The sequence below is a fragment of the Gopherus evgoodei genome, chromosome 2 (assembly GCF_007399415.2).
Source record: "Gopherus evgoodei ecotype Sinaloan lineage chromosome 2, rGopEvg1_v1.p, whole genome shotgun sequence".
In the NCBI taxonomy this organism is placed as follows: Eukaryota; Metazoa; Chordata; order Testudines; family Testudinidae; genus Gopherus; species Gopherus evgoodei.
In genome coordinates, this window is record NC_044323.1 from 247,919,495 (window position 1) to 247,932,119 (window position 12,625).

The 12,625-nt window shown below is 36.6% G+C and overlaps 2 protein-coding genes across 8 annotated transcripts in view; one reads left to right on the forward strand and one right to left on the reverse strand.

Annotated features, from left to right (window-relative positions):
* Positions 1 to 592: 592 nt before the first annotated feature.
* On the reverse strand, positions 593 to 6,787 carry LOC115646926 (carbonic anhydrase 1-like). The gene is given in 10 exon segments (XM_030553391.1): positions 593 to 1,169; positions 1,981 to 2,011; positions 2,013 to 2,134; positions 3,009 to 3,071; positions 4,469 to 4,564; positions 4,814 to 4,932; positions 6,056 to 6,098; positions 6,100 to 6,149; positions 6,152 to 6,253; positions 6,500 to 6,787. Coding segments are annotated over 10 exon segments (741 nt in total). The 5' UTR covers positions 6,537 to 6,787; the 3' UTR covers positions 593 to 1,091.
* Positions 2,141 to 12,625, forward strand: part of LOC115646922 (carbonic anhydrase 3-like) — a 98,981-nt gene continuing 88,496 nt past the window's right edge. For 3 of the 7 annotated variants that reach the window (XM_030553385.1, XM_030553386.1, XM_030553379.1), the window contains exon 1: positions 2,141 to 2,914. Coding sequence is in view for 1 of the 7 variants with exons in the window: in XM_030553378.1 (XP_030409238.1) it covers positions 10,162 to 10,291 (130 nt within the window). In the remaining 6 variants the exon portion in view is untranslated. Of the gene's footprint in view, positions 2,915 to 4,893; positions 4,983 to 9,333; positions 10,292 to 12,625 lie in introns of those variants that run through there. The other 4 variants (XM_030553381.1, XM_030553384.1, XM_030553378.1 and 1 more) reach the window with 4 other exon arrangements.

Below are 12,625 nucleotides of genomic sequence, written 5' to 3' on the forward strand. Positions count from 1 at the left end.
TGAGGGCCCGGGAGCGGGGCAAGGTTTTCTTTAGTACATATTTTTCTAGATTGGCCATTTATGAATATTATGGCAAGCAAGATTCACAGTTGGTGTAAGTTGACAAAACTCCAATGAATTTAATGAAGCTATGCCTATTCACACCGTTGGATATCTGGCATCTGTTCCTAAGCATCACCTTGTTCCTTCTACAGTCCCATCCTTCCTGTTTGGGCGTATGTTGCTACCATTCCTATTGCGGAGCAGTATCTTAATGTCATAGTTTTACTGACTTCACTGGGGCATTTTGCAGGGAAAAGTACTTGAGTAAAAGTAGCAAAAATCTGGCCTTGTGATGAATTTAGTCTCAACTAGCCTGCAAAGCATGTGACTTAAATCTAAAACTTAGATATTTACAGTATGAAGGAGAGCACTTTATCTCACTGACTACCTTTCTGTTTCAGTGTTGTGCTAATAAGACAAGTGAAAGTCAATGAAATAAACAAATGACATATTTTCCCTTGAAAATAGCAATATTAGCACTTTTACAGTACTGTTCAGTTTCAAAATACTTTTATAATATCAATTAATAAAATAAAGTATCTACCAGGCAAAAAGGACAAATTATATTTTTTTATTGTGCAAAGACTGATAACAGCTAAAGTTAGTATTAACAGAGTGATTCCTTTGCAAAAATTAACAAATATTTACTACAGTTAAATGAAATCTTTGATTAGTTAGCTAAGAATGAACACTGACTTATTTATTATTTTATTCAAAGGATTTATTTGTCCTATTTATAATCATGATATCTAGTTAGTTAATAAATTTAGTAAAAATGTGAAGATTATTCCTAAAAATATTTTAAAATACTTAAGGTAAAAGCCACACATTAAAATTCATTTGCTTCACAATGCACAAGAAACATAGATTCATTTCAGTAAATACATTACAATCAATAGCAATAGCATATGGCAGGATATGAGCATTGTATCTTAACCAGACATTCACTTTTTAAAATAATTTGTGTGAATTGTTACATGGTCTTTTGCTTAGATATATTGGTTTTGAGAAAATATTTTCACTTCTGACTAATTCTTAATTACCTAGAATTAGGTTCTCACTCGTCTGCCCTTCAATGGCTGGGGAAGTCGATGATTGGTCAATGTGAGGCTGCGGAATTGGGCCAGCTAAATGAGGAGAAAAGGGACACAGTTAGTGTCCAACTTAAATACCATATATTAAAAAGCAGAAGCAATCTTTCTTAGGCTGGTTCTATAGTTAGTAGTTTTTGTTCATGCGCTTAATCCAAAATCTCATCATTAAAACAATCCTCGACAAATGGAAATAAAGAGTCCGCTGCTATCAGTGAACTTGTGACAGCATTGAATTGGAGTAACGCAGTGATGAATCAGGAGCTATACTTTTAAATGATTATTTGAATGATCTGACCACTTATTGCATTTTATCACCTTTGTCACTGGCAAGTACAAAAATCTATCAAATATTCAGTGATGACATTGATGCATCTGTGTAATAAATCAGTTTGATAAAGAAGACAACTCTCTGTGAGTTCAAATTTGGTTTACAAAACTGCTTTTTAGCCAAAATGGTTTGTACCAAGCTTCTATCAAGTGTACACTAAAAGGGCCTAAGTGTCAAGATCCCTTACTATTTATTAAGGGATTATTAATAAATGATCCCACAGTGCTTTTTATTTCAAAAGATCCAAAAGCTCTTTACAAAATCATATGTGAAACTTACACAGAAAGGACTTCATTCATACTGACATGGAGCATACTGACATGCAATGATAGGTGGCAACAATTTAATGGCATAAAATTATTAAAAAATATCTTATAAAGTTTTTTCTTGTCTTATATGTTGAAAATGAGAAAAATAAAAACAAACATAAAATCAATAAATCATAGTGCACAACAGATTATATGATTCTCCAGTTTCTCTGTGAAGAAAAGTCTTGGGTTTTTTGTGGTACTATACCTGCTCTGAACTGATAGTAATGGGCTCCTTAGATAATCCAGGTGACGCTCTCAAAAAGGGGAGGATGAGTCAAAGAGCCAGAATAGGTCCAATAATCCAAGGATCCAGGAAGTAAAGTTGATGGGTCAAAATTAGTAAATGGAGCTTTTTTACCCTGTGGAAAATGTGTTTCATTTAATAAGACTGACAGTGAGAGTATACATCAGTCAGATATTGTTTATATAAAGATGAGAATAGAGTGGCAATATTATGCACTGGAATGAAATAAGGTTCATTTTAAAATACAGGTGTTCTCCTATGGGCTCAAACCTGCAAGGCGCTGAACACTGTGATCCTGATCCAGCACTTTAAGCACATATTTAAGCATGAATATTCTTGTTGAATTTAACAGGACTGCTTGTATGCTTAAGTGCTTTGCTTGGGACGTGACTGCTGTATTCCTCCCAGGATCAAACCCATAGCCCTTTGTAAATACTGTGTGGGAAAGACATCCTATATCTTAAATACATAACATGAAATTCATAACCTGTTTTACTTGAACATTTGGACAGCACATTATATATATTATATGTGATAGGCTGTAGAGATGAGGCAAAACTAAGTCCAGTCAGTAGTTGCATATAGGTGAAAAGTGCTAAAGATAAACTGTAGATGGGTGGATAGATACTTAAAATAAATTAATGGGAATTGAGAGCTCTTATCGTTTTACAGGAGGCCCTTGGCAGCTTAAGTACTTAGCATTAAGACTATAAATTATCTGTTTGCACTTTTATAAGGTCATACATGTATAGCTACTTCTAGACTCAGAAAGGCAATTTAAGCTGGATGTTCAATATTGCCCCTACATGAGCAGCTTGAACCCTGGATTTCTATAACAAGTATACAGATGGAACAGCAATGCAGTGCATCTCATCACATTTCAAACTGGCATAAGGTAAGGAGCACAACTGAGAATTTCAAGAGTGAACTCACTAGATTCTAAATCAATACCCTGCTCTAAAGTGCTGTGACCAGGCAGTGACGTTTACCTTAGTCTTTATCGAACCGACTGCCTTCACAATGTCCTGCACATGTTCATTGGGGGGACCAACCTGCAGATATAAACATAGTCAGAAAACTGTTGAATCATAAACATATGACTATTAATTATATTAACACTGAACCTTCTACTCCAAGATCTGAATATGGTTTAGAAGTATGAATTAGTTTGGCCTCACAACCCCACTATAATTAGCTAAGATTTAGAGCTAAGCAAATCATTTATAAAATCAGATTGACACTTTTATTTGTGTGCGTAAGTAATGCTTTACCTCCCCAAGCGTGCCACTGAAATGGTTGGAGCTACTTGGTAGAATAAGCTATTACTCAACATGAGTAACAGTGTTAGACTCTAGACTGTAATTAATAATTTATCTGACCAGCATAACCTCTTGTTGTTGTGATTACTCAAATTTATTCTTTCTTTGAAAGTATCCAATAAAATGTTTTTACTAGTTGTGGTTTTTTTGTTTTTGTGGGTTTTTTTGGTGAACTGTTCTTTATTGGGTATTCAGTATTTAAGCTGTGTTAATTGGTTGAGAGTGGCCAGATAAGTCACATGGTATTGCTTCTGCACTTCAGGCATAGATGCCTATGCATGTTGAGTTTAATGCTTGTTTTCCAGTAATACTTGCACTTGTGACTTTGAAAGTTATTTTAACATGAAAGTTCATGTCAATAAAAGTCTGTGCGGAAAGGAAACACAAAAGGGCAAGAATTTGACCAGAGTAAATCCTGTTAGCTCTACTATGTAGGATTGTATCCTTTTTCACAGACAAGAAAACAAGGCAGGGCATAATTAAGAGATTTTTTTTTCAAGGTGACATAAAAAGTCAGTGGTAGAGCTGGGAACAGAACCTTGGTTTTCTGATGCCCCCTCCCATATAAGCTAAATACAACTTTGGCTCAGTTATTTTTTAGATTAACTGTGTGAATTAGTTCAGTTCAGTTTGAGCCACGCACTTCAATACAACAATGTCTTCCCATGCTGTGGAAGAGAACAGTTTGGAAAACAACAACAACTATACTGCAATAATTTAGATGTGTCTTGTGTAACTTTACAAACAAAAACTATTGCCAGATATTTATAACTAAAGTAAAACAATAGTAATTAATTGGGAGTAGGCCAAACATTCTGACATATAAAACCAGAGACAATCCATTCAAAAATTCAGCAATATAAAATTGTTTTGTATCCTACAGAGGTAGTATGATAAAAATAGTTTAATAATGACAACCATTTCACTATTTGAGGTTGAAAAAATAATCAGACTACTGAAATCTAAGACAAGTCAACAGAGATGTGCATCTCTGAATACAGATAATATTGCTTTGTCTAGGCTCCTTTACTGAATGGATTCTGGTTTGTGGATAGGATAATAATAAAACAGTTTTTAAAAGGGGAAACAAAAGAGGTAAAAAGGGGGTTTCACTATGTTGTGTAACTGACCTTCAGAAAAACAGCAATGATTGACAAACCATCAGGCTTATCTGAAGCCTCAGCAAAACTTGAATATTTGTCTGAATTCCAGTGAACCAGGTGAAACTAAAAAGCAGTTGACAGAAAAACAGTTACTAAGGCCAACAACATTAGAGACAAACCAAAGCTATGTTCTTAGGGCTTGATCCTGCAACTGACAGTGTGCACATGAACTACTGCTCCATCATGGAGCACCACTGACTTCACTTTGCAGTTTGTTGATGTGCTTTTAACTAAAGACTTGGGACCTTATACTGTAGACTGCAGAGCTACAGGCTTTTCCTGTAAAATATAGGAGTATGTTTCATTGACTACCTCTGAGGCATATTTTTCTCCGTCCACAGTGTGCTCAGAGCCATGATCGTCAGTCTGGCCCCAGTGAAAGTGAAACTGATGCAGCCTGTAGTTTCCAGTCAGAGGTCCACCAGTCACCACTGCACAGAAATGAAATAATTATTACAATCAAGTCTGGAGACCAGCACAGGTATCATAACATCCCCAAACTTCCCTACCTACATGTAGACAATTAAAATATTAGATCTATATTAGTCTATTTTAACATGTAATTTTCATTTGTAAATTAAAAAAATAAGATTGTGCATATATTAATACAAGCTCTTAGAAATAAAATCTGATATGTACATATTATGTCTTAGTTACAGTAAATCAGCATTCCCTGTCAAATTCAGCCCTAAAATTTATGTCAACTCACGTGAACCGAGACTATTAATTACTTAAATGAGGAAACAAAAGACAGGGAAACATACCAGTAGTAGCAGTTTATTAGATACAGGATAAGGATTCCAAGAGTGACAGATGGAAACTATCCGTTAGATCACTGAGTTAATTCCCTTCCTGAAGGTAGAAGAGAATCTACCACTAGAGTTCACAATACTAGATCTTAAAATTGCCTTTCTGTGCAAGAAGAAAAACAAGTAATATGTACAAAATATTCTGAATGTATTATATTAGTTTCCCATAATATTTTACAGCTAAGTTTAGATGTTCTTGTTAGTGATGTTGTAGGTCACCATCAATGATACACAAATTTCTGACACTGAAAGGTGTATTCACTCCTACTGGCAGATAGGGTCTGCATTTGCTTAACTGTCACACTAAGAATTACTTGTCTGAAGAGTCATGCAGGGGATGGTGGTAGTATTTGCAAATCAGAACAAGCAAACAGTGCCTCACCCTCTCTTTTTAAAGCAAAGCTAAATCCATAACTCATATCTGAGTAGAGAATTGTTGGTAGGAAACCCACAAGAAAAACAGTCATGATTGTGGAATTTTACTATCTGGAAATGTCAGTAAATATGGCCAATCTTATATTTGCTTGTAACAATGGAACACGTGCCAACAAATCCTAATTTTTAAATGACGTATTTCAGATCTTGCACGGAGTGTAAAGTTATATCATCACATGATATAGCATGCTAAATCAGTGAGCACATTTGAATTGGTATTTATGCTGCTGAAAGTCCATTTGCCTTTGTTTCTAGTCAAGGGTCAGAAAAAAAGAATGTTTAAATCAAACAAAAAACTCTGCTCACTAACCTGATCGGTTATCCTTGTCCTCAAAGTTCACATGGAAGGAGTGGTCCAACATTGACAATCTCTTTGCAGGTGCTCGAATTCCAGGTGATCTGAGATGCCCCAGAGATGGATCTTTTTTGACTTCCTTGGTTTTAATGTTAATAGGGGACTGATGGTTTCCATTGGCAATAGGGTATAATTTGTGCCACTGGTCGGGTCCTAGACAGACATAAATTTATGTCTCATTTCATTCTTAATTGCTACTTAGGTTTTATATTTTAATATGAATTGTAGTGTTTTCTTCTTGTATAGCTATAAAAATAATAGATAAGAACCTCTTTAAATAGCAAGAAATATATCATTCTATATGGTTGATCACTGATTTAAGTCACCTTTTATCAAAAAGAAAAGAAGATCCCATCCTGGTCAGTTAATTAGTTTGCTGCTAAGGCAAGTTATTCTTACCATTGTTGCCTTGATAACTCCAATTCAGACTTGCCATGTTCTTCTAACTGCAGGATCTTGTCTTCAAAAGAAATTGGTGGTGCCTGTAGTAGCTAATTCTGGGATGAGGTCTGCACTTTACTTCACCACCGAATTTCTGCCTTACACTAGGGAGTTTATATACATCATCAAGTAAGAGATTTTGTAATACTTTATAATCAGATTTTAGTGAGTCACCTGATCGCATGACATTGAGAAATGGTTAAAAGAGAGAGAGAGAGAGGTTGGAAGAGAGAGAAAAGAGGTTTTCAGTCTATTCTACCCTTACCGTTTTGATTCAGTGAATATGTTAAGCTTATGTACTGTAAGAGTCAGATAAGATTTAAAAGCCAGACCTTTTTATTTGTAAAAATGTTGGCTAAAGATGTCTGCCACATTAAACCTCCCAGCCAAACTCTGCATTGAATTCAGTGGGAGCAGCGGGGTGCTGCTCACTTTTGTAAATCCAGGCCACTTTTCAGGTGCCTAAATATGGATTAGGAAACCAACTTCAGGCATTCAGTTTTAAAATGTTGGTCTTGGTACTTTTGGGTTATGTGAAATAAATAATACAAGCAGTTCAATATTTTGATGTGTTAATTATAATGTTAAATACTGGCTTAATATTATTCACAACATCTTCTTCTTAATAATTATTCAGTCCAGAGGTATCCTTCCCTAGAGCCACTTTTGCAGGGATTTTCTGAAAGAAAATCTGTGCCATAAATGTTTGTTAATGACAACCGAGATATTTCTCTGAAGCTTTAATCTAGTCATTATGGTCACCATTCAGCATCATATCCCTATTCAGGACAGCACTTAATCAAATGTTGGCTTGAATCAGGATGGATTTTAAGTGCTTTCCTGAATAGGGGCCTATAGTGTCAATCCATCATTTATCAAGTGGTTTCAGATCCAGTAAGAGTGACACTCTTTTTTCAATAATTAAATGTTTGGGCCTGATCCTGCTTCCTTACTCAGGCTAAGCAGTTGAATTTTGCTAAATAAATTTGCAGGATCTGGCTCTTAAATGCTTAGCAGTAGAATTTCATGTATTAAAAACTAGAATTCCATAATACCACAATATAATTAAATAGTTGTGCAGTTTTTTTGCCAGCTTTTATTAAGCATGGAAAATCAAGGTAACTATTGCTACATAAAATAAGGTTCAACATAACATGTTTAAGCATTGCCTTGTCATCTGAGTTGCAAAATATGAACCTGTTTACATTTTTCTGTTACTGCTGCAAACCGTTCTTGGTAGTAAACTGCTGATATCAGAATCATGCAGATGTCCACAGCTGAGGTCAGGCACGTAAGATATTGCTGTGTTATTTTCATTTCATAGCCTGCAGGAACTTGTCACATTGATTCCAAGATTGACTATGTTGTATATTCTAATGTGAAAATCAATATATTTTGAGAATAATGGAAAAAATTAAAAAAATTCAATTGCACGATAGCTATAGCATATGATCTTGAAAACTGTATACCACAGTCAGTCAGATTCAGGGGGCAATGACTTCCATTTCACACTCACTCTTCCTCTGGTCCCTATCACCTGTATGCCAATGAGAATTAGGTATATGGAGAGCTCTGTAGAATCATAGAAGATTAGGGTTGGAAGAGACCTCAGGAGGTCATTTAGACCAACCTCTGGCTCAAAGTAGGACCAACTCCAACTAAATCATCACAGCCAGGGCTTTGTCAAGCCAGACCTTAAAACCTCTGAAAATGGAGATTCCACCATTTCCCTAGGCAGGGCCATCCCAAGGGGATGCGGGGCCCAGGGTTGAAGTGACGCATTAATCTTTTCTGGGACCAACTGTGCTGGCCAATGGGGCCAAGAGTGGTTGCCCCTATTCACCGTACCCAAGGACAGCTCTGTCCGTAAGTAACCCATTCCAGTGCTTCAGCACCCTCCTAGTGAAATAATTTTTCCTAATATCCACCTAGACCTCCACCACTGCAACTTGAGACCATTGCTCCTTGTTCTGTCTTCTGCCACCACTGAGAACAGCCAAGCTCCATCCTCCTGGACCCTCTGTTCAGGTAGTTGAAGGCTGCGATCAAATCCCCCTCACTCTTCTCATCTGCAGCCTAAATAAGCCCTGTTCCCTCAGCCTTTTCCTCATAAGTCATGTGCCCCAGCCACCTAATAATTTTCATGCCCTCCACTGGACACTCTCCAATTTGTCCACATCCTTTCTGTAGTGTGGGGCCCAAAACTGGACATAGTACTCCAGATGTGGCCCTCACCAGTGCTGAATAGAGAGGAATAATCACTTCCCTTGATCTGCTGGCTATGCTCCTACTAATGCAGCCCAATAAGCCGTTAGCCTTCTTGGCAACAAGGCATACTGTTGACTCATATCCAGATTCTTCTCTGCAAAACTGCCATTTAGCCAGTTGGTCCCCAACCTGTAGCAGTGGCAGTAGCAAAGCCACTGTAACCAAAGGCTGAAAACAAGAGCTTCGCTAATAACTGCTAGGCCGTTGAAAAAAGCAGACAGCCAATTGTATAGTATTCTCCCATAGGGAGTTCTGAACCCATTTTGATCTATCACTTTCTATGTATGTATCAATGAAATTGTTCCTCTGCTCCAACAGGACATCAGGATAAGAATATAAGATAGTAAGAATGAAATAATTAAGAACAGAAGAGATTTGGTGTGAAATTATTTGTAATTCTTTAATAGATAAAGAAAAAAATTATTAGGAGTAAGAGCAAAAGAAATATAAATCTTACCCTAATTGACAGGTACGGGGGAAATACAACCTGGAAAAGCATGGTAAGGTATCTTTTACTATTTCGGATAATTAACGACAATTTTCTGGCTATGAAAAACATTCTTTCTGTGCTAGGTGAGCATGGCAGAGACTCAGTAAAAGATCTCCTTAGTGGAGCAGCCAATTTTCAGAGGTATGATCTTTCCGTGTCTCATCTGCCAACCTTCGAAGTAATCCTAGAACACCCATTTAGTGCATGGGCCATTCATGACTGACAGGACAACTGGTTGTCTGTTGAAATCCAAAACAACTGGTTCATATTCCCCCATTGGTTCACGCCCTTCTACACCCTCTCAGTGAACTTCAAAACTTAACTCTAACTCTAGCAGTGTTGTCAACCCTTGAGATTTTATCAAGGAGCTTGTGATATTTGGTGTTCATATTAACCTCCTCCGACTACCTAGTTGCTGGGATTTTTAAAAAAAAAGTAAATTTCTAGCCCCTTATGGCTACAGAAAAAACCTTTAAAATTTGAAACAAGTGCACACTAAGTCTCAGAAACCAGAAAGCGAATAATCTCCCCCCCTTTATTATTTTAAAAGAAACTAATGATTTTTAAGCCAACCTCATGATTTTGGGGGATCTCATTTGATTTTTTTAACTCTTGAGATTGGCAATACTGACCTGCAGCCAAAAGGTCTACAAACTGTATTTGATTTAAATCAAAGCCACAGTAATTGTGGAGATGTTGTTAAAGAATTGTTTAAAGACAGTGACTGGTAATAAATGTTGCTTTTAATTTTATCAGTTTTCCTGTTTGTGTATTTGTGGTGATTTTTAGGTAGCTAAAGTCCACATACAAATGCTGGATAACAAACAATGAGGATACTTTCTGATAGGTTATTCACACCACCATGTTCCTTAGGAAAATCTATGGCAAAGGATCTACAAAAGTAATGACAAATGAAGCTTTTTTGCAGACGATGCACCACCTTGGAACACAGATAACGACAGGTCTAGAGTGTGGATCTGCCACAAGCATGTGTAAGTGATGCACCAGGAACCAATGACAGGGGAAAGAACTGCCTGAAAGGCACATTTCCCTCCTGCTTCCATGTTGCTCTGGGAAGAGGGTAGTAATTTTTCTCCTGGCCTATACAAGCATTTAATGACACTATCCCAACACAGCCTATGTTAGCCCTATGTCAAGGAGACAGAACCAAAGTTCTTCTCTTTCCTTGTGCTTTTCACCCGCCTGCTCCAGGGAGAGGAAAGTAGCAGACACAGTTTCTTCTTACCCCTGCACATGTGCACCTATGGTCCATTTAACTTGCACAGGAGTACAAGGGGAGTTCTTATTCTCTGTGAAGCCCTGAGTAGGTGCACAGTTTAATCACAATCTAAGCCAAAGGCTATTTATAATAATGACAACAGTGATGTGAGTAACGAGGTTTTGAATTAAAGGAACAGTGCCATATACTTTACCCTACATTAAACATTTTACAAAACTTAATATTGATTGAAATAATAATTTTGTAAAAATTACATAATTTAAACAATATACTTTAAACATATTTTTTTAAGAGGCTGTTTTGTGTTTTCACATGTTATCCTGCAGTATTCACTGTCCAAACATTGCAGTATTGTACTATTACATGAAGATCAGGAAAAGCAATTGAGATGAAACTGGCTACAAATAAACCCAAGAAATACAAAGAGTACAAGCAAAATAAATAGTGAAAGTGCATTCAGTTTTGAAACTTCTTCCAAAGTATAGAATCTATGGCAACTTAAATGAGGACTGGGTCAGATCTGCAGGATTTTTTCCATTGTTCTATAAACCTGATACTAATGATAATTTATGGAGCAAATGAAAGCCACGTACAATTCCACTAGGAAAAATAGCCAGCAATAGGGCAAGAAGAAAAATAATAGAAAAAATAGCATTTATGAAAAATGGTTCTCTCTTTTAATGCAGACAAGACATCAGGTGTTTAAAGGCAATCTTTGAAAAAGGTAGGGGGCACAAAAAGATAAGAACACTATTCCTAGGGAGCTTTCTAGAACACAAGCTTAGATTTCCCTCCACAGAAATTAATACCTCAACATTTGGGCCTATTTCTTCTGTCCAGGGAACCCAGCACTTTCCAGCAACTATGATTTAAGAAACATGACATCTTGGCAAAAAAAACCCATCGAAAACAGCAAGAACCAGACCCATGCTACTCAGAACAGTGTGGACAAGGTCTTAATGGTTAAGACCTTGATCCTGCAAACAATTACTGTATGTATGTGTTTAATTATATCTGTAGAGTACACCTATTGACTTTGACAGGACATTCACATGCATAAAATTAGACATGTGCATATGTTCTTGTGCGGCTGGGACATCAAAATTAGTTTAAAATAGCATAGTACTAAGTAGAGTGGCCCCTGTTTGTATGGTTAAAAAAAAAACACAAAATATTTTTTGTGAGAAAATTGCCACAAAAATCTCATCAAAATTACAACTTTATTATTATTTGTAGTGTTCTGATCAAAATACATAGGTGACGTCAGATGATCCTTCATTTAGAGCAACTCTAGAATGACAAGATGGCAGAAACTGTAGATCCCCTTCTATAATGGGGCACATGCTCCTGCCCCATTACTGTCAATGGAAGTTAACTTTCACTGAAGCAGGATCAGGCCCTGTTAAAGCATCTGACACTACCTCTGATCCTGCAAAGCACAAATGCCCCTGCAAAGGGCTGCATATCCTCACCTTTCACTGACTCTCTAGGCTGGACTTCAGTGGGAGTTAAGGGAATTTAGCATATTTCAGTGTTGAATCCAATGCTGTGGGGATAGAGAGGCATCCTCTTAAAAAAATAAAATGTGTCTATGAATAATAAATCAAGCTGCAATGAAAATATGTACAGAGTCAAATCCTGCACCTCTTCTGAAAAGCAACCTATTGACTTCACTAGGGAGATTTGCTTGTGTGAGGACAGCAGCATTAGACCCTTATTATCTGGGCATTTAACTGCAAGAGCTCAGCAAGTTATTGAATCTCTTCATTTTTTATTTAGTGAGACACATAGAGACTATTGAACCACCAATGGTTCCCTGTTCTGTTGGTATGTCCCTCACTGGACAGCCAGAATTTTGAAGCAAGAAAAATAAATCATGTAAAAAATGGTAAGCTTTCATTCATTTGTCTGACTAGATCTTTTACTGGCCACATGGTATTCCATTTATTTTCTAGCAAACAGCAACATGATATATCTAATGTTATTGTGCACCTCTTATCTATTTCATGGAATTTATTGAATCTAACCTAAACATATTTAAGTGCTACAGCAGGTTTCATATATAAGAAAACAACCTAATATGGAA